The sequence below is a fragment of the Drosophila erecta genome, unplaced genomic scaffold (genome assembly GCF_003286155.1).
Source record: "Drosophila erecta strain 14021-0224.00,06,07 unplaced genomic scaffold, DereRS2 tig00000126-arrow-pilon, whole genome shotgun sequence".
Classification (NCBI taxonomy): Eukaryota; Metazoa; Arthropoda; class Insecta; order Diptera; family Drosophilidae; genus Drosophila; species Drosophila erecta.
Genome location: NW_020825209.1, coordinates 5236415 through 5256069, shown reverse-complemented (window position 1 = coordinate 5256069; position 19655 = coordinate 5236415). Strand labels below are relative to the sequence as shown.

Here is a 19655-nt window from a genome sequence, read left to right as displayed (position 1 = left end):
CTTCTAATGGCTGCAAACGATGACGCGGCGCGAATTGAATGCCCAATGCTGAGTGCCGTAATTGTCGAGTCACTGCCTCATCTGGGGATTCCCTCCTCCTGCCTTAGAAATCGCTTCTCGGGGGATTCTCCCTCCCTCCCCTGCAAAGTAAATCATTACATAAATGGCCAAAGTACATACCATAATAATTTAGACAGCGAATGGAAAAGTTCAACAAATCCTTTGAAACAGTTTCCTTTTAAGTTGAAATATATAATCAGTGCTTAAATAATATTAAAAAAGAAGGAAAAGATACTAAATAAAATTTGTTATAATATAAAAGCACACTCACCCAACGGAAATGCCAACAATTTCGCTGGCAAATCGATTAGGCAGCCACACACTTAAGCGTCTCACTTTCGCCGTGGCAACAACCCAGATCCGCATCCAGATCCAGATCCAGATCAGTATCCACATCCACATCGCAGTGTTGTTGGGCTGAAAAGGCATGTACATGTATCCATTGCTAAAAACAATGGCTGCTCATAAAGGAACGCAGGCAGCTTGTTCTCCTGCTGCGCGAATATTTGCTGTTTGGCCATAAACACTTCATCGACACTTTGTCCAGTGCTCACATCCATCCACAGCCGTTCCACAGCCGTTCCACAGCCACATCCACAACCATATCCATATCCATATCCATATCCTTGGCTTCGGTTCTCCATCCTCATCCAATTCCACGTCCAAGTGTGTGATACATCAAACATGAGTTGCACACAGAGCTCATTGTTGCAGCTTTGAGCTGCCAGTGGCAAGCCATCAATGCACCTGAAAAAAGCAGCTAAGCGCATCTATTGCGCTAAATACGAACAAAAATGTTGAAGAGAGGAAAAACATTAGAAACAAATATAATTTTGTTGACAGCTTTTGTGTATAAAGTTCAGTTGAGAATTTCTCGCCAGAATTGCTGCGACTCTTTTCGCTGAGTGCATCGCTTACAACTGAGTCCTCCTGGCTGCTACACTTTCCTTTTGGCCAAGTCGCCAAGTCGCCAAGTTGCGGAAGCGAACATTTAATTGACTTGGCGTGTTAAGCGCTGCATACCAGCACATAACAGCAATCAACCGACAAACAACTGGTGGGACACCACTTGGCCACTTAGTGAGGGATTCCGGCCGCCCGATCCGATCCGATCCGCTCCTCATCCTCATCCTCATCCGCTCCCCCATACCAATCCGCTCCTGGAGCCGCCGCCAACCAGCCGTTGCGGCATTCGAACAATGCCAAGTAGCCGCAAAGTTTATTGGGCGCATCTGATTGAGCGCATCATCCTCGGTCTCATCAAGCTCTAGGATGCGTCAGATGGAGCACGGCGAGCAAGTACACTGCCAGAAATGGCGTTGCTCCTTGTATACTTACACTAAGTATCCCTGATCAGCTTATCACCAAATTGATCAACTCAATGAAGTGGTATTTGCATTGCATATTGTTTGAAGGTCTTACAAGTCATTGAGAAAGGGTATTTATATTTTCCTTGAAATCCACTATGGTGTGCTTTTCTTCCAGTACATTTCGAGATGGATCCCAACTGTAGGACAGCCTTTGCTGCCCATTAGCGCTGTCACTTTTGCACGCATATCATTTACAAAAAACAAAAGAGGCGGGGGAAAAACAAAACCAAAAGTTCAGCCGAAGGAGGGGAAACTCTGTGGGGCAGAGTAACCACAATAACCAGGCGGTCATAAGCCGATTACCATCAACTGTGCGCTGGACACTGGAAAGTGGACAACGGACAGTGGACAGTGGACACTCGAGGTCAGCCGCATCACATGGCATCCAGTTGGCTGGATTGAATGCGGTTTCGGTTGCATTTCAGCGGGAAATTTACGCGTTGTAAACTTAAGCGGCAAAATCAATTAGCGCACAATGTCCGAGATGAGTTTCGGGTCTGGGATGGTGGATGGCGGATGGCGGATGGCGGATGGCGGATGGCGGATGGTGTGCGATCCGATACTGGGACACTGGCCCCGGGGCAGGACATCATTTAGGAGGTGTCAAGTGAGCCAGACACGAAACTATACGTATAATTATGGGGTGAAGTGATGATTCGCGGAATTTCCTGATATGTACTCACCCTTTTCCCCCGCCCATCGCGTCGGGTGTGTTCATATTTATTTATTAATTGTTTGTTAATTAGGGCGGTAGCTAAAGTCCCGACTGACCAACTTGTAAACGTTGTCTGGCTATCTCGGAGCCTGAAGTCGTTTTAATGACGCTTCCCTTGATCGCGTGTCAGATTGACAATCAAATGACAGGTGTTAGATAAAACCATCCAACCCGGCAATCCAACTCCACAAGCAACAATTAGCAAACAAGTCTCTGTGATCTTTGTAGTAGAGAAGATGGGGAAAATGTTGTGGCATTGCAAAAATCTGCGGAAAGTTCGAGCAATTTATAAGGAAAGATATACTGCAAGTGCAAGACTTATAAAGAATATTAGCACATTAAAGGAAGTGAGTATTTAAAAGTATATATGCAACTTATGAAGTCAAGTATGGCAATATTGGAGTTAAGAACTTTCCAAACGAACCAACTTCTCTGATTGCAAGACTTTAACTGAACTGCGAGTGGTTGGGTGAGGTGTGGAAATGTGTTGGGTGCAATTAGAAAATGCCGGATTCAAATCAAGGTGCATATCAATTGGCGAGGTGCCAAGTGCTGTCAGCTTTTCCACCTTTTCACTGGAAAAGTGCGTGCTGTCTGACTGTTAATTAAATTTTAACGCAACGCACTCGCCGGGTTGTTTAACCCCCAGGCGAATCCGGAGGAGCCCAGTCCATGCAGCCCATATAACGCATAGAACGCATGGAGCCCGTGGAACCCATGGAATCCAGGGATCCGGACAACAGTCATTGACTCTTGGCGTGTGAGCTTTGTCAGCGCCACTAACTTTTCGAGTGTCACCATGGATTCGAAAGGGGACCTGCCACTGCTACCCAGCACTTGGCATCAAAGTATCTGCGAGGGAGTCGCGACCTGCCGCAGGCTATGAAAATGCTGCACAGAGAAAAAAAAAAAACGAAAAAAAAAGAAAACAGGAGGAAAATAAGAACCACGAGGAGGAGCAGCACCCAAGGATTTAGTTGCTCCTGGTGGGCAAAGAAATGAAAACTTCGATGCTTGAAGGTTTAACGAACTCGCGGGGCATCTCCCCTGTCATTCGGATGCGAGGACCACAAACGTCAACGTTTCTCTCTTTGACGTTTTGCAAAAAAAAAAAGAAGGGAAATTATAAAAAACGAAAAAATATATGTGTATGTATGTAGTATATGGGGAAATGCCACCCGCTGCAAGTGTAATTTTACTTTCACCCCAGCGTTGTTGGCTTTTCCGCAAAAGGGTTTTTGGCTTCGGGTTCGGGATGGTCCCATGTGATCCTAGCCCGCGTATGCCACTTGTCCTTATCAAGGGGAATGTGGGAAGTGGTGTACTGACGATGAAGATGACGAGCATGATGGCATTCATTCATGCCCAAGAGCTACTCTTAATGGAACACACAAACACGGGTGTTGCAATATGCATGGAGATAGATGAGCACAATAAAACCAGGACGTAATGGCACTGCGATTGGGAACATATGGTTGCGGGGTAATAAGTGATTGTGCTAAGGGATTCAAGTTATATTTAGTTCTGTTTCGCTATGTGTAGCTCTGGTAGGTGGATTTCTAATCATTTATACATGCTGGAAAAATGAATCGTGTAATAAGAGAGATGCACCTAAAAAAAAAGAGTTTGTGTAGGGCTTATGGAATGAGGCAAAGGGTGTAACATTTCTTAGCGTGTAATGTGCCAAGTTTAATTACTAGTAGAGAAGAAACCCCCAAAGACGAAGAAAGTTTCAGCAGGAAAGAGCTATGCATAATTCACATCCGTTGACCAGTGGCACATCCCAAGATCTCTAATGCCAAGAAATCTTAGGGCCAATGACCTTCGCCAACCTCTCAAAAACCTACACCCCACCACCCACCACCCACCGCCCACTCCCCACCAACCCCCAACCCCCAGCCCACATGGGCCCAAGAAATTATGCATAAAGTAAAAGGCGCTTGAGTGCACAAAATAAAGGAGATGAAGCTGGCGACGTTGGCAGTTGCAGATGGAGATGTAGATGCAGAAACTCGGATTCAGTTTCATATTCATATACCTATTCATATTCATATTCATACTTGCACTCAGATGACGAGGAGCGAAGGTGACCCACGCCCAATCCAATGCGTGGTATGCGGCATGTGGCATGTGGCATTGTTTCGTGGTGGAAACAATGGACGAATGCCCCAGCCCTGAAACTCCGATCCCCAGCCTTGTAATTATGTGGAGCATGTGTAGTTTGCTCTTACAAAATTACGAAACGCGGCGCAAAATCCTTTGCAGGAATAAAAAGAAAATAACAACAGAAAAGTGGAAAAGTCCCCTCGGGAAACTCACATTTTGCATAATTTGTTGTCAAGTGTATAAAAACGCAACTGTGAAAACCAGGGGGAAAACACAGATCTTTGACCCTGAATCCCTATAAAGATGATTACCATGCATAGGTTCTTCAAAGACACAAAGTATTATACATATGTATTACACAGTAATAACAACCAAACAAAATGTTTCCAAATGTAATTAAAAGTGTATAGTTATTTACATGAAAGTTGATTCAAATGTATACATTATAGTTGTGGTTAATTCTAACCAAGCTGCTCTACATTGAATCGCTGGGGCAGCTTTAATCAAACTGCAAACTCTCTAAAAAAATCGAAGTCAACTGAATGGAAAATGTGGGGACAAAAGTGAAAGCGAAGCAATTGACAAAATGTTCCAATGAAAACGACACTTCAGCATGCCCAGAATCCGCAAAAAAAGAAGCCTGGTGCCGTGGTAAGCAGGCTAATGCCACAGATAAAGCTGAAAGCCAGATCAGGCCTAAAAAAGAGGAGAGAAAATAAAGTCCACACTCGAACTCAAAGGAGGAGCAGGAAAAGTTGCACATGCAGCCAATGTACATAGCTTATCGGCCAATGAAGCATGAATGAAGTGGGGGCCTCCAAGGGGGTTGTACATGGGCGCCGAGGGGGCAAAGTTGGTAACTAAGCGATAGCGCACATCATTGCTGCCATTATCTCTACCTATTCCCCCAAACATCTGGGCGAGCACAACATCATCATCATCATTAGTGGTGCATATAATATGTATTTAAATATTATAAATGAACATAGGATTTTTATCTGCCTTTAAAATCTTTATAGCGCTATTCGTAATTCGGATATTATGTTGTTTTTAAATAGATATAGAGTAGGTATTCCCACATCACTGATCATCATAATTAACATTAATTCAACTCAACTCCCTTGGGATGCATTCATTTTACTTTCTTGCACACACACTCGGTGAAAAGTGCGGAAAAATGCAGGGAAATCATGCTGAAGGATGTAAAGATGCAACTAGGGGAAACTAGCTCTCCCCCATTTTCCTTTTCCTCTAGAATTATAAAACAAAAAACAACAAGAAATATAAAAGAAAAACTCGCATATTCTGTGTTCTGTACTCCCTTTAACATTTTTTGCTCCTTTCACTTTGCCTGTTCGCATTTTTTGTCCCGGGTTTTTATTTCACTCGCACTTGTTGACAATGCAGCACGCAATGCGGGGTAAAAATGGTTGCATGGCTGCGAGGGGTGCTTCAAAGGGGGGGCACATCGCAACGGAGGGGATGCGTTGCAAGTCAATGCACCCAGTAGAACAATCAACGAAAGCGAGTGACAACCGTGCTGGAAACCAGCCAAAGCCAGCTTTCTTTCGGCCTGGCAACCCTGTCCAAAAGTGGGTTTGCCCTTTAATTGGTCTTAAAAGCGGATTTTCGATTCAATATGGAACTGGCGCTCGAATGGAGCTTGCTGTTCCTGGTGGAGGATTTAAGAGGGATTTAAAACAGGGAGAGCCGATAAAAATGTAAAATTTTAATATGTAGTGCTGAAAACATTGGCGTATTATTAGGAAACAACTCCTTAAGCATCGTACACTTAATTACAGAAATAATAATTCGTTTCAGTTATTTGTCAGCCCTACAAATACAATTCGTCAATGATTAGTGCACTTTCCAACTCTGATTTGCGTTGAATTTTGAATTTATTCCTTAAGTCCATGCCAAATGAATGCAAATTTCTTCCACGGCAAGATCAAAAGATGCATTTCGGAGAAATTAAAAGGGGAATAACTAGGTGGAATCCAGCTGAACTTTGGGATTGCAAGTCGGAGCGGAATTTCTTACCCTTTTGAATTCAGCACAGCTGCGAGCCGCAAAGTTGCACAAACGGATGGCGAAACAATTTCGAAATATGTTTTCTAATTACTTGTTCGCACTCGGGCATCAACATGCCACAAATGGACGGGGGAATCCGCTGCAGAATCGGGAGGATGCCTCTGGGGGGCAGCAGGAGGGGTAGTCTGAGTGAATTGGCGACACATAAATTGCAAATATGATAGAAGAACATGCAACACTTTTTTGCAGGGGCCAGCCTGCTGGGGTTGATGTTGCAGTTGTTGATGCTGTTGCTGTTGCAGTTGCAGTTGCAGTTGTTGCTGCTGCCTCAGCATATAATTATTGCAATGCGTTGCGTTCTGTTCGCTGTTGTTGCTGCCCTGCCCCTTGTGGCAGAAAACACGCGCCACGCAGCCACTCGAAGGGAGCGCTACACTGGCAGAAAAAAAAAAAGACAAAAAAAAAAAGAAAAGAAAAAGCGAATTCATACATTTTTTGTTTATTAATATACAAAAGTATCTGTGTTCTTGTGAAATAAATACAACTTTCTCAAACAAAATAGGTCGAAATTTAGCTAATAATAGCATTGGCCATTTAACATATATTTTTCTGAATTCGAAATAATGTAAGCCCTTTTTCTGCGAGTGTGGCAGAGCTGTTTTCTGCTCGCTGGCCTTCAATTCCCGCATTAAAGTACTGCCGCAGCTGCAGCAACTCCTTTTTTCGGTTAACGCGTATGCGTGTGTTTCTAATTAAGTGCCCCATCGGGGTCACCACCCAATCAATCAGCGAAAGTCACTTGAGTAGCGGCGATATTGGCATAGGAAGTGGGGGCTTTCTTAACGCAGCTGCGGAAGACGCAGCTTGATGGCTTTTGTTCGCTTTTCCTCGCTCGCATCGCTGCCACTCGATTCAGTTTACTTTGCTTGGGAAAGCGTGTGCTCGGGAAATGTGCTCGCTGGTCGAAGGAAAATGATGAGAAAACAAGGGTGAAATAAGCAGGCGAACCCGCGCAATAAGCAGACTAACAGATACCCCTTCTTACAATAACGATTACATATATACTGCACGTAGTTAGCATTTGTTTTATATACCCATTTTACCTTAAGGCAATCGTACCACTTCACATATTCCCCATTTGGCTGTATATACCCGATTAACCTTTTGGCAATGGGTACTTGGTAAAATTGTGAAACAGTTGAGAAAACAGGAAATCCAAAACAAAAGCGAGCAAACTAACGAGAGAGCATACGGTGTATAAAAAAAACAGCCACGCATATATGAATCCTTGTAAGTGGGTTGAAGCGTCGGCAAACACAAAGTTTACACTGGTAGCCAGAAGGTTTAAGGCTCCCCCATAGGATATATACTTATATATATATATATAAATACGTATATGTGGGGGAATCGCGGAGCGGTGAAGATTTCAGGGGAGCTCAAGAGGTTCCATGGGAATCCTTGGCCTGCCTTTCGAGTGGTTTACTCCCTGACAAACTCACACATTTTCACCGCCTGCTACCCTGGCCCCCTATTGTTGTTGTATCTGACTGTTGACAATGGCATGCGTATGCGTTAGGGTTTTTATTTTTTTATTTTTTTTTTTTTTTTGATGTTTTCCCCCGTGAAGTTGGAAGCCCTTAATCCCCCTAATACCCTGCCCGGTCCTTGCGCCACTTCAAGTGCACGCAGAGCTTTAAAACGCAGGACTGCAGGCTCTGGAACGCAAAAAGTAATAAATATATTCAAGGGAAAGAGAGAGCTGCATGCTGGACGAAAGAGACAGCATGCGCTGCCCCTCGCTGGGCTCAATTCAATTTGTTGAGTAGCTAAATTTAGACGCTAATTTGGGGACCTGCTGTGCCAACGAGATCGTGTCCAGTTCTCAGTGCTCCGTTCTCCGTTCTCCGTTCTCAGTTCTCAGACTTGTCTCAAGTTACAGGGAAAAGGAGAGAGACGGCATGCGATCCCAATAGAGAGGGAGCGAGCTGGTGGATAAACAAGAATCCAGAACCGGGATGGACCTCTACTCAAATTACCAATTGAATTTCTGTCTGCTACCACGAAGAATCCTTGGCCTGGGATATCCACTCATAACTTGGTGGCATTATCATCGTCAACTTTATTATGTTCCCCTGCACATTATCGGACCTCCACTTCCTCCGGCTCATGCAAGTCCAGCTCCTCGGCATTCCTTGCAGTTTTGCCCTTTATCTTGATCATAATCTTGCCCAGCCACTGACATTATCATTTGTCAGGGGGGAAAAGCTGCCTGTTTTCGCAGTGAAATAGCTGAAATTATTGAATAAACTGCACATTCATCGAACTTGCTTGCAATTAATTAAGCCAGCAAAAATGAGAGAGTTCCCACCGCCAAGATATAATTAGTGTATTATTAGTGCAATAGTTTTCGTTACAGAAGTGCTAATATAACGGCATGCTGAAGGTGCGATCGTCACTAGCTTTCTTGCAATCCTTTAAGGTGTTTTGGTTCAATAAATATATTCCGTTTCAAAATCCAAACTCCAAGATGAATTCCATTTCATAAACCACGTCGGACTTTTGACTTAACCTACGCTTTGGGGCCCGTTGCCCATTTATATGTGGCATACTCACCTGTGACAGCTGGAGATCCATCATCTTGGCCTCGACTCCACCTGACTCATTTGTGGCCACTGGCCAGGGTCATTTCTCGTTTAGTCCGGCTTTTCAATTACCGCTCGGCTGGGCCTTTGAAGCGTGTCCACAAAAAAGGAGCCAGCCGACCCTTCGGCCATCAAAAGTAGAGACTTTGCTGAATTAGCGGCAATTAATCACGGCGACATGTGGATTGTGGCAGGGAATGGCTCGCATGGCTCTCTGAACTCGCATCTTGTGGCGCGAATGCCAAATACCACTAATACCGCATTTACTAAGCCAGTTTACTGCTCCAAGTTCCAGGAACTTGTTTTCCTCATTTTCCAATGCCAGGAACAGCTGCTGCAATTTGTATTTCCATTTAACCTAACATTTGCTCCTTTATTTGTCACCTTTAATTAAGTTTGTATTAATGGTTCTCCTGCAGATCGAAGCTTTTGGCGCAGCAGCCACACCATGTGCCATGGAGAGCCTGGGCCTGGGCAGCAGACGCAACAATGGCAGCAGCTCGACGGCCGCGCCCACTACGGGCCAGGGGGGCGTGGTCGGGGGCGGGGGCGTGGCCAGCAAGGTCTTGGTCCACACCAAGCTGAAGCAGCAGCAGCAGCACTCGAATCAGAACTACTATACGCAGCAGCAGACGCAACTGCAGCGACTCAAGCAGCAGCAGCAAAAGCTGCAGCAGCAACAGCAACAGCAACAACAGCAGCAACAGCAGCAACAGCAACAGCAACAACAGCAGCAACAGCAGCAATTGGAGGCGGTGCACGGGGGCGTGGCTAAGCAGTGCCTGCAGTTTCCACCACCGCCGGACTATCCGCCACCCACCGCCACCGGAGGCGGTGGTTCCTCGCCGGTGAATACTTCTGGCCGGAGACAACAATTGCCCCGGTATCCCGATCCAGATCCGGATGCCATTGAGATTTGCAATGAAACGGCGACCTTGGAGACATCCCCATATCATCTCAAGCAGCTGGCGGCGCGGCACAGCAAGACCCTCGGCAGGAACCTCAACCACCAGCAGCACCACCAGCACACTGGTAAATATATTGTAGCTCAAATCTTATAAAATCCTGTATAGGGAAATATGCCTAGAAAATATAGAAGCAGAGCACATATATTTATGCCAAACTAACTCTTAATTTGCCCTTTTTTTTAGTCCACCTGCATCACGACTACTCGTATGCCTACTACGAACCCGGTGCCGCCATGAGGCACTCCAATGTGCCGGGCGCGGTTACCCCAGGCGGCGGCGGCGGAGGAGGGGTTGCTGGAGGAGTTTCCTTGGTGGTGGACGCCACCACATCCTCCTCCCCGACGGCAGAGCCGCCACCGAACTCCATTCGAGCGCTGCTCTCGAAGGGAAAGAAGAACAAGCAGCTGGTGAGCCCGGCCACCTTGCAGTCCTACCAAACGCGCTACCACAAGTTGACCACCAAGTCGGGCATGGGTCAGAGCGAGAACTTCTACGAGGAGATCAATGCGGCTGCCCTGCAGACCAGCGGCGGTCACCATCTGCGAAGTACAGTGGGCTCCCACTCGGCTGGCTCGCTCAATCAGACGCTGGTGGAGGAGGAGCTGCGTCGCGTGCAGAACAGACACCACAAGATATTGGGGGAGCTCAATTTGAGTGTGGAGGCCATGCTGATGCCGGAGAGTCCGCCCAAGTGCATAGAGCAACAGCCACAAGGCGCAGGATCGGCGGCAGCTGGCGGAGCTGAGGTCACGCCACCGCAACCCAGTGTGAGTGTAACGGCAGCCAGTGGCCAACCGCCCACGATTTTGGCCCGACTGACTTCCGCCTCGGCGGACAACATCTGTGATAGCGGCGGCGGTGAGGCGGGGAAAAGGAGCAAGGGAGCTGCCGGCTGTCCTGGCGGCGGAGTGGAGCAGCTGCTGACCGCCACATGCGGCGACTTGGACAGCGGCTTCAGCGGCAGCAGCGGTGCCAGTTATATTGGCAGCCTGCGTCTAAGCAAAACGCAGCACAACAAGTGCGCCCGCCAAGCGCCCACCGCGGGCACTCAGAGCTGTCGTTCGTTCCAGCGAGCGGCCACTGTATACGATGAGGCTGGAATGACTGGTGGCGGCGGCAGCAGCTTCCTCACGCGAGCCTCCTGTGGTCGCCGGATACTCAGCTGCGCCAGGATACGAGCCGCCGAGGATCCGGGACCCAATCACCGGATTGCAGGTGGGAACGGCATCCAAGCGGTTCAGAGCACCGCCACGGAGTCGAAGGCAAGGAGCTTCTGGAGCCGCAAGGGCTGGCGGAAACTACCCGGTTTCTCCACCTCAACGTCCAGCATCAACGATACCGGCTTATCGGGTGAGTTCGATAGCCCATTTTATTTGCAGTGATAAAAGGCACAATTATAACAAATCTGTGAAGACATTTTTTGCTAAACGTGGAACTAAAATCAAAGTTATTTACCCTTTGTCTAACTGAGCTCCCTGATTTCCCTATATTTATAAATACATTTATATGGCTTTGGTATTTAGTATCTTGTTGGAAAAACCATTTTCGAACATGACGTTATTCTTTGGATTTACCATTTCAAAATCATAAATTCACATTCGCATCTGTGCATATAAAAGTGCAGAAGAAATCAAGGAAAAGAATATTCGAGATAATGTTTAGAACTTTATGGAATAAACAAATGTTTGTGCCACAAAGATAACTGTTATACTTTCATTTGAATTCAGAAGAACTCCAAAGGTGGCGCTTCTGCGCATTCCGCTTGCCATTGCTCCCAATAGGTGGAGCATTGAGTGAAACGAAAAAGTACTTGTTTTTTTAATAATACTTGTTTTTCTTGTTCTGCCTGTAGATGGCGCCACGCTTTAGACAGAAACCTTTTCCCTGCGTTCTAAATATTAGGTACTCTAAATCATATTCACATATTTATATGAATAATTTAACGGAGTATATGAGAAACAAGTTTATTGTATATTTTTTGTCTAACTAGCTTGTTAGGCTGTCCGTTGTTAAGATGGCATGTGGCTTGCATGAACATAGGGAAATTTAGAACTTTAAACCGCAAAATCCTTTTATCTACATGGTACTCTGTACGTAAAAAGAAGCGCTCCAAGTGAGTATTATAATTGGCGCTCACGTTTCCCCTGAAACACCATAGGTGGCGGCACCAGCAAGTTAAGAAACACACCAGATGACGCCACTCAGCCTTGCCAAGCTGCCAATAGATGGCAACGCGCCACTCGCCACTTGCCACACACATTTTCAATCTCCCAACTTTTCCACTTATTCCCCATTTCGCTTATCGCTCCCCTGGACGGAAAGCGCAACGCCCCCCTTTTTTTCTACCCGTTTCTATATATTTTTATCAGCGACTTTGCATGCAGAGCGAGCATCAGCACCATCATATCATCGAACGACGAGCGAACCCCATTCAATTCGGCCCCTGCGATACGATCCATGAGTCCGCTTTTGCGGTCCCGCTTTTTCTCTCATTTTTTTTTTGCTTCGTTGGCTCCAGTCTACAGCGTTTACAGTCTCGTTTTGTTTGATTATTTTTATTTTTTTTTTCAATTTTTTTCGTATTTTTTCCAGCGCTTTTTTCGGCTTTTTGCCCACTTCGGTTGCGCTGCGCTTCGGGCTCCACGTTCCGTTCCATTCACGTTCGCCATGGCGATGGATTCATGGATGCGGTTTCAGTAGAATCGATCTTGTCGTGGATGCCGCATGCTTTTTCCTTTATTTTTTTCGTGTGTGCCAAAAACGCGGGCTTTGTGTTCTCGTTTGCCCGAAATACAAGTACTATACATTTTCACGTCTTTGTGGGCTAAATGTTTTTGTGTAAAGACGCAGTGGCTATTTTTTTGCCTTAGACTCGGGCTATGATAGCAAACAAGTGACGGGATTGAGGTGATGTTATTGTGACAAAATAGGCCTGGAATTAAGTGCGTGCAATGGCTTTTCAACTGTTTAAATCCGCTTTGGATGGTCCGCCGCAGCAGCAGCAGCAGCAGCAGTTGCTTAGACGTCACAGCAATTTGGGTCTGCCCCATCAACATGCCGCAGGAGTTGTGCTGCTAAAATGTGGGTAAACTCTTAACAAACAAATCGCAAAATAAATTACAAATTTGAAATCACAATTGGGTAAATGGGTAAGCCAGCTCGTTTGTCTGGTTATGTGTTTAAATAGAGCAGCTTTAAGACCTTTAATAAAATAAAACAGGCCGATCTCTTAAACGAAAATTAAAATATAGTTTAGCAATAGAATAAATCAAACGCATCACCTTTAAAGCTACAACGCATGACATAATTAAAAGAATCATATATAAATGATTTGTGAATCAATTAAATTCAGTAATTGTTCACGAAAAAGTCTAAAAATTATAATAATGGGTTTTATAAGGTAATGGTAGTCGAGTAAATTCAATGAATAATCCCAGCCTGCAAATGCATTTTCTAATTCGTTTATTCCATAGAGAAGTGTTTTGTGTTTGAGATGACTGTCCCCTTGGCCAACGCAATTTTGAAACAATTTTTACAATTTTATACCAGCTGTTGGCCAAATGAATCATACGTGTACAGTATATGGTATACCCCTATATTCTTCCAAATGTTTAGGCTATTTCTGTGCGTAATTTGTTGTTGGCCAGCGTGACTCACTAATAGTGTGATTTGTAGTTGTTCTTGACAAGAACAAAACGAGAACCGAACAAAAAAAGAGCAACTGCCAAAAATAAACGCATCGAAATCTATTTATATGAGATTAAAACGAAGTGAAAAAGGGCAAAGCCGATAGAGCAATCGAAGTCTAAATAAATAACCGATTCATTTCATTTAATTAAGTGATGTGACAAGATCAAAGTTCGCTTGGGAGTAGGTTGTTCAGAGTGCATAGTAAATAAATAGATTAGCAATGGTAGGAAATATGCGATTGCCCAATAAGAGCGATCACTATTAGGGGCAACCTAATTGGGAGATTAACATACAACTTGCTTGCTGCGCTGGAACTCAAAGGAAAATTTCAATTTCAGTGAGTTACAACAATTTACCAAAGACAATATCAACAGATTCTGCGAGAACAAACACAAAAGTAGAATAAACAGGAGCAGTCAGTCATAAAGTAGGAGAATTAAAGGCAACTTTTGCAGAAGTTCAACAACAATAAGTGCAACTAGCAATAAATCATAGATAATTGTATTATTTGTTTACAGTTTTAAATCTAGATGAATTGTTAGTAACTCTGTTTCGAAATGTATTTCTACTTAAGCCCCTGCCAATATTTCGATCACAGCTGTATATTCACGTACTAGGGCATTCCAGGTCATTGCCCAGTCGCATATACCCCTTAAATATGTATGAATATATATATATAATATATATATAATATATATATATATATGTGAGTGTGTATATAGCTACAGAGCAACAGACTAACTTGAAATTAACGGCGGGTTGAAGGGTGTTCACTTGGCAATTAATAAACATATTTCAAAGTATTTGCACAGATGCATGGCAAAAAGGCAATAAATAGTGCTCCCTCCTTCAAACGTATTCCTAGATTCCATTCAATTATTCATCATAAAAATCTGAAGACGAATAAAACGGAGAGAATTATGATTGCACTTTTGTTGTCGCTTATTTCCCCGTTCATTGTGCGCGATTGTTGTTGACTTTTGTTTGCTTTTTGTTTGTTGATGTTGCTGCTGCTGCTGTTGCTGCTGCTGCTGCTGCTGCTGCTGCGCTGCTGCTGCTGCTGCGTTGTTGCTGCTGGTGTATCTGCAACTATTATTGCTGGCATCTGCGGCATTAGCAGCGCGTGTTTGAGTGCCGCTTTAACTAAGCACTCGTTAATCAATGTCGCCAGCGAGTCTCTTTTCTCCTCCATATATACACACATTTATACATATATATAGCCACTTCCACAGCCATTTCCCTGGTCATAGTTGTCGTTATTTTACAGTGGATATCTGGCTGTATGCGGCGGAATTATGTGGTATTGGGGGTGTCAAGTTGGTCGGCATTTTGTGGGGTTAAGTACTTTGAGGCACATGGAATTGGGCAATAAGTGATATGGGGGATTGCTTCTAATGACTTGGCTTAGCTGTCCCATTATTTTTCCATATAATCCGAATATTTTCGGAAAACATTATGCTTGGAAAGGCAACTTCTACATTAAATGCGAATAAAACCGAATAAATATTTAAGTTATAGAGCTGATCCGTTGGGAAAATGTTCACTAAATTGATTTGCAGAGTTAATAGCATAAGCCTAATTGGTTTTATTAAAGAAATTTAAAGCAATTTAATTAAAAATTTAATTACAGAAATATATACGTGCATGTTTGCTGCTAAAAACAGGTAGTAAATGAGTAACTTGCCCAATTGCACGGTACTAAAGCACGGTACTAAAGCTTAGGATGAGCCATAGGCCGTTTAAGCCACTTACACAGTTGTCCTCCCGCCCACTCCTCCACCCACTTCCCCATCCCCCACCCCCCACCCCTACCCCTACCCCCCGGCATTCCCAGCAAATCGAGTTGAGAGTTTGTCATGTACGACACGAAATTCGTGTAGCCTTTGGTGGATTTTAAGTGAAAGTGTTTAGACTTTGCCTGCATCTAGGCACACAAAAAAGGCAACTAAAAAAGCATTAGCCAAGTAACAAACAGAAAACGCCGAAAAAAAGTGTGCTCATTATTTCGTTTTGAAAACAGTATTTACTTGGCATACTTTTTGCCCAACGGCATCGAACACACCTAGGATGGCAGTTGCAGGGTGTACCACGCGGCGTATGCGCAACGTTAATTAAAACTCAAACCCCCGCCCCCGCCCCCGCCAGCGCCCCCCAAAAACTATGGTCGCCTTTTTTTGAAAGCGGTTGTTAGCCAAAATTTGCATAATAACAACCGCAACAAGAAAACAATGTAACCGACAATCGGCAATCTCAACTTATCTGAAATTATAACAAACACCGCAGACAATGCTCATACGTACTGTTGTACACACTGCGGGAAAAAAAACCAACCATCAAAAGCGGAAAACAAACAAAAATGGCTGAAAAACAGCGACAAAGTGTCATCGCTTAATTTACATGGTGAGATATGAAAAGTGATTGAAAAACACACTTAGTATTGATTGCATATGTCGCGGATTATGTGTGTTTAAATTAGCTATTGAATAGCATTATTCCTCTGTTTCTCCAAGTGTATTTAAGACTTTGCTTGCGCTTGTGGGTTCTACTGAAAAATTTCGTTTTTTGTGCGGTTTTCTGGAAATAAATGTATCTTTTTCACAATCGGTTGGCAGCATTCATTGTTTAATTACATCAGCTAGCAAGTAAACTTATTTTACATTTAAATGCAAATGCTGTGCGCAAAAATAGTGTTTTCGTACCTTAACATATTGGATAAACCTTGTTATCGCTTTGCGGTTTTTCAGGTAAAAATCAGTTGCATTTTAATTCAAATTTAAAGCATGCGCTTGTTTAAATACAAATAATATTTTACTTGCACACACATTCATAGTTGATCAACCTTACTGAAAATACTTGCACACATTTGGCTTGTTTGCTGTTGATTACTTGGCAAATCTGTGATTAAAATTTCTTAGCCATTCCCATTTAGATTAAGATCCAGATTTAATTATCTGCGGCCATAAATTTCGCCAGCGATTCTTTGGCGCTGCAAGGAAAGTAGCCGCTGCTTTTTGTGGCTCTTTTAAATACATTACTTTTGTAGGCCATGGCCAAGATGATTAATGGCCGAATATATATTGGACATTATTTAGCTGCTGCTGCTGCTGCTGCTGTTGCTGTTGCTTCTTCTGCCCGCGTGCCGTCAATATGTCGGCACTCTGGACCCCCTTAACCCCCCCAAGCCCCCTTAACCCCCCGATGGCCGCCGAGTGTGTGCTCTTTTTCATCTTGGTAACCCTCTTTTCTGGCTCCGTGTTGACTTGGCTTAGTTCGGCACACGCGGCCAATTATCGCTGTCAATGCCAATTGAAAGCCATAAATTTCAGGACCCCCTTCCCCCCCCCCCCCCCTCTCATTTTTTCTGCTTCCCCACTCATCGTGGACAATTGTCGCTGGGGCTAGGGGCGGGCGGGGGGCGGGGGGCGTGGCTGGGCGCCACGAGATCTACATTTGCCAATTGGTTTTCGGTGTTGACACCATTAAGCCAGGCCGCAACTTGTGGCTGCCACCAGATTTACGACTGCTGGTTGCACACAGTTGCACAGCCTGGAAAGGCTTTTCTCAAATTATAACGTCATTGATTTCCGCTTTATTTATTTGCTTTTCCTAGCGCTTCTTTGTCGAAAGCTTCCTAACAACTGGGTTTCTAATAGATTATAATTGCCCACCAAATTAATTTTAAAAACATATTTTGGTTGCCAAAATATACATAGGAAAACCTACCTAAATACTTATTCAATTTATAGATTTTTGCAGTTTAACATCATTTAACATTGTAGTTTCGAAACACGTACTTTATTTTTGGATTATTTGAGTTGTTTTATTTGCTGAATCCGTGCAAATTAAGCTTGTATAATTTTGTTGTATCAATTTACAGCATCATTTTTTTGGTGTCGTGTGACTTTTTCGGTGGCATTGTGCAAGCCAATTAAAGCCGCCAAATAGTTGGCCAATTGTCTAGCCCCTTCTCCCTAGCGTCACCTCATTTAGTTGTTCCACTTTACGTGATGCAAATCACAAAAAATAGCCAAAACAAAAACAAGCAGGAAAAAAGCCAAAAAAAAAAAAAAAGAAAAGGAAAATTAAATTAAGTTGCGGCAAAGTCGTCTGTCGTCTGTCGTCGGCGGTTGCATGCTGCAGATCACTGGCCTGAGATTAATGCGGCAAGTATGCGTCAGATGCTCGCTGCAAGTACTCCCCCTCAGCCCAAGTGGCTCAACCATAGCCCGCTCTACCCGCCACTTGCCACCATTTCCACAAAGTCACAAATTGGCCGACGGCCAGTCAGTTGAGCCGCATTGCGCATACGCACCGTTGACCCAGCCGCATTACTTTCGCCTCAGAATCGAAATTGGAATTAGAATCCGAGCGGCTAACTGGGCCAAGCAAGTGCCGATCGATGATCCCCGCTCTCGTGCCGCTCATTTTTCGATTACTCTTTTCCTATTGACTTTTTGCTTGCCCCACTCTGATGCTTAATTAAGTTTTTATGTTCGACTGTCAGCAACTGGATTGACTTGAAATAGTTGAAAATAAACTGTGAAAAAATGTGCAACCAAATGGGAGGCAAAACAAAACAAAAAAAAAATAGTAAAAATCATGTGGCAGTGCGCGACGAATGTGTCTAACCAAAAAGCGTATGGCCAGCATTTTGTGGCACAAAACGTTTTTGGCACGCATCTGTTGTTGCTGCTTTCTGCGCAAAGCTGTTGCTTTTCCATCTTAACGTGGCCAAATGCTGAATGCTGAATGCTGATGACAGTGGGCCGCGGCTGCCGTTGTTGGTCAACAACATGATTTATGTCCGAGCCGTGGGCCTGGGCGTGGCCTGGAGCATTTGAGCCGGAAGCAGACGAGCGCCGGACAGATGGACGGACATCTGGCTGGATACTGGATGGCTGGATGGCTGGTCAGCAGCGCCAACGATGACAGACAGGCTGCAGACGAGATCCCGCAGCAATATCACACAGTCACAAATTATAATCGACAATTTCATAAAGGGGCAGCTGTAGAACTGTTGATAGAAATGGCGCAAAAGGGCGCAAAAAGTACAAAAAGGCAACTGAAACACACATGCACCAAAATTAAAACCTATTAATTGAGTAATTTGCATATTACCTTAAAAGCACATCAAGGAGCTGGAATTATTATTAAGCCTTGTGGGTTCCAGTTCTAGATACATTTTCCAAGTGCATCCAGACCAGCAGCATAAGCAGGAAAATAGGTAGCAAGCCGCAGACAGGCGACTATTTCCTGCTTATTAGAACTGAGACGCCGCGTTCAGCTTGCAACTTTGGCTTACATTGTTGCAGCGCAGCGAATGCAGCAAAAGATTAATATAATAACTTTAGTCAGGGTTTCAAGCTGGATTGCCAGGAAACAGGAGATCCTTTGAAGGCTTAAGCCATAAATATTCCAAACAATATATACATACGTGTACTTATGCAACACAAGTTGTGCACCTGAGCATTCAGGATAGTAAGTTGCTGAAGTGCTTGGCATTTAACGAGATCAATAGCTTGGCATGCAATTATAATAAATACGTCCAACCTGATTAATCGGTAAACGCCCCGAACTAATCTCGATTCCACTTAGCCGTCCTTGTCGAGAACATTTACCCGTGACGCTGCTGAATTTGCAACCGGATGAAATCGGCCCGCAAAATATTGGGGAAACCACAAGCACATAGATACTCGTACATAGCCCATTTATCGGGTTTGTGTGTTGCATGCATACTATGTGCTTGGTGTCTATGTACGCATATGTATGTTGCATAATTGATTGCGGCTTGTTGTGGGGGAGTGGGAGGGGGAGGTGCGGGGGGCGAGAATGGAATGTCCATGTAATTGCATGCCAGGTGTCATAAAGCTCTTTGCAATTTGTGCTGCTGGCCCGCCCAGGCCACGGCAGTGAGCCAAAAAACTACATACAGTGGGGCCTCCATAAACTGCACCAGCTGTCCCGCAAACAAACTCGATTTATGTGTATTTTGTGTGCAGAAAAACTGATTGTTTCATGGTTAACTGGGTATTTGCTGTGCAATTTCTGTTTGCTGCGAGCCAAGGACACTTAA

The 19655-nt window shown here is 44.3% G+C and overlaps 1 protein-coding gene across 2 annotated transcripts in view; it reads left to right on the top strand.

Annotated features, from left to right (window-relative positions):
* The window catches only part of LOC6550071 (rho guanine nucleotide exchange factor 10), a 95594-nt gene that overhangs the window by 8707 nt on the left and 67232 nt on the right, over nt 1–19655 (top strand). Inside the window, exons 2-3 of one of the 2 annotated variants that reach the window (XM_001977532.3) lie at nt 9344–9956; nt 10076–11242. In XM_001977532.3, coding sequence (XP_001977568.2) covers nt 9380–9956; nt 10076–11242 — 1744 coding nt within the window. In that variant the 5' untranslated portion in view covers nt 9344–9379. Of the gene's footprint in view, nt 1–9343; nt 9957–10075; nt 11243–12456; nt 12974–19655 lie in introns of those variants that run through there. The other variant, XM_026982582.1, reaches the window with a different exon arrangement.